This window comes from Sinocyclocheilus grahami, unplaced genomic scaffold (assembly GCF_001515645.1).
Source record: "Sinocyclocheilus grahami isolate Dianchi unplaced genomic scaffold, SAMN03320097.WGS_v1.1 scaffold149.1, whole genome shotgun sequence".
In the NCBI taxonomy this organism is placed as follows: domain Eukaryota; kingdom Metazoa; phylum Chordata; class Actinopteri; order Cypriniformes; family Cyprinidae; genus Sinocyclocheilus; species Sinocyclocheilus grahami.
In genome coordinates this window covers 1,719,343-1,719,795 of record NW_015505328.1, presented here as the reverse complement: position 1 = coordinate 1,719,795, position 453 = coordinate 1,719,343, and the positions used below count along the sequence as shown (strand labels likewise).

General features: G+C 31.8%; 1 protein-coding gene across 1 annotated transcript in view; it reads right to left on the bottom strand.

Moving 5' to 3' along the window:
* Positions 1-269: 269 nt before the first annotated feature.
* LOC107592050 (exostosin-1c-like) overlaps positions 270-453 on the bottom strand; it is a 62,305-nt gene continuing 62,121 nt past the window's right edge. The window contains exon 12 of the mRNA XM_016281406.1: positions 270-282. Within this exon, the coding sequence (XP_016136892.1) occupies positions 270-282 (13 nt within the window). The remainder of the gene's footprint in view (positions 283-453) is intronic.

Here is a 453-nt window from a genome sequence, read left to right as displayed (position 1 = left end):
TAACTGAACAGATTTGTCTGTGATTTAGTCCGTTGTTTTTGAACAATTCATTACAATCCACTCTTTCAGTCCTTTGCTTGGGCATCTGTAATTATACAACTTTTCCATATGTTTTCATATAAATTGTTTTCTTCTAATCTAATTCAACTCTAAATTGTCTAAAAAATAAAAGATTCATCACAAAAGATATTACTTTTCATCTAATGTCTTGATACTGAAGAGTAAAATGTTTTTATTATTTATTAACTACCACATTTTGGGTAATAGTTTTAGGCACAGTTGCTGGGAACAGCAAAATAAAACCACAATTTCACAAATACAGCCACACACACACCGTTTGCATTTCAGAATTATTTTATTGGTCGTGTAATTACCACTTCATGTAATCAGTCAGTTGCTTTGTAACTCGTCTGTTAGTCCAGTGCACCATTAGGCACCCTTAATGCTATAAAC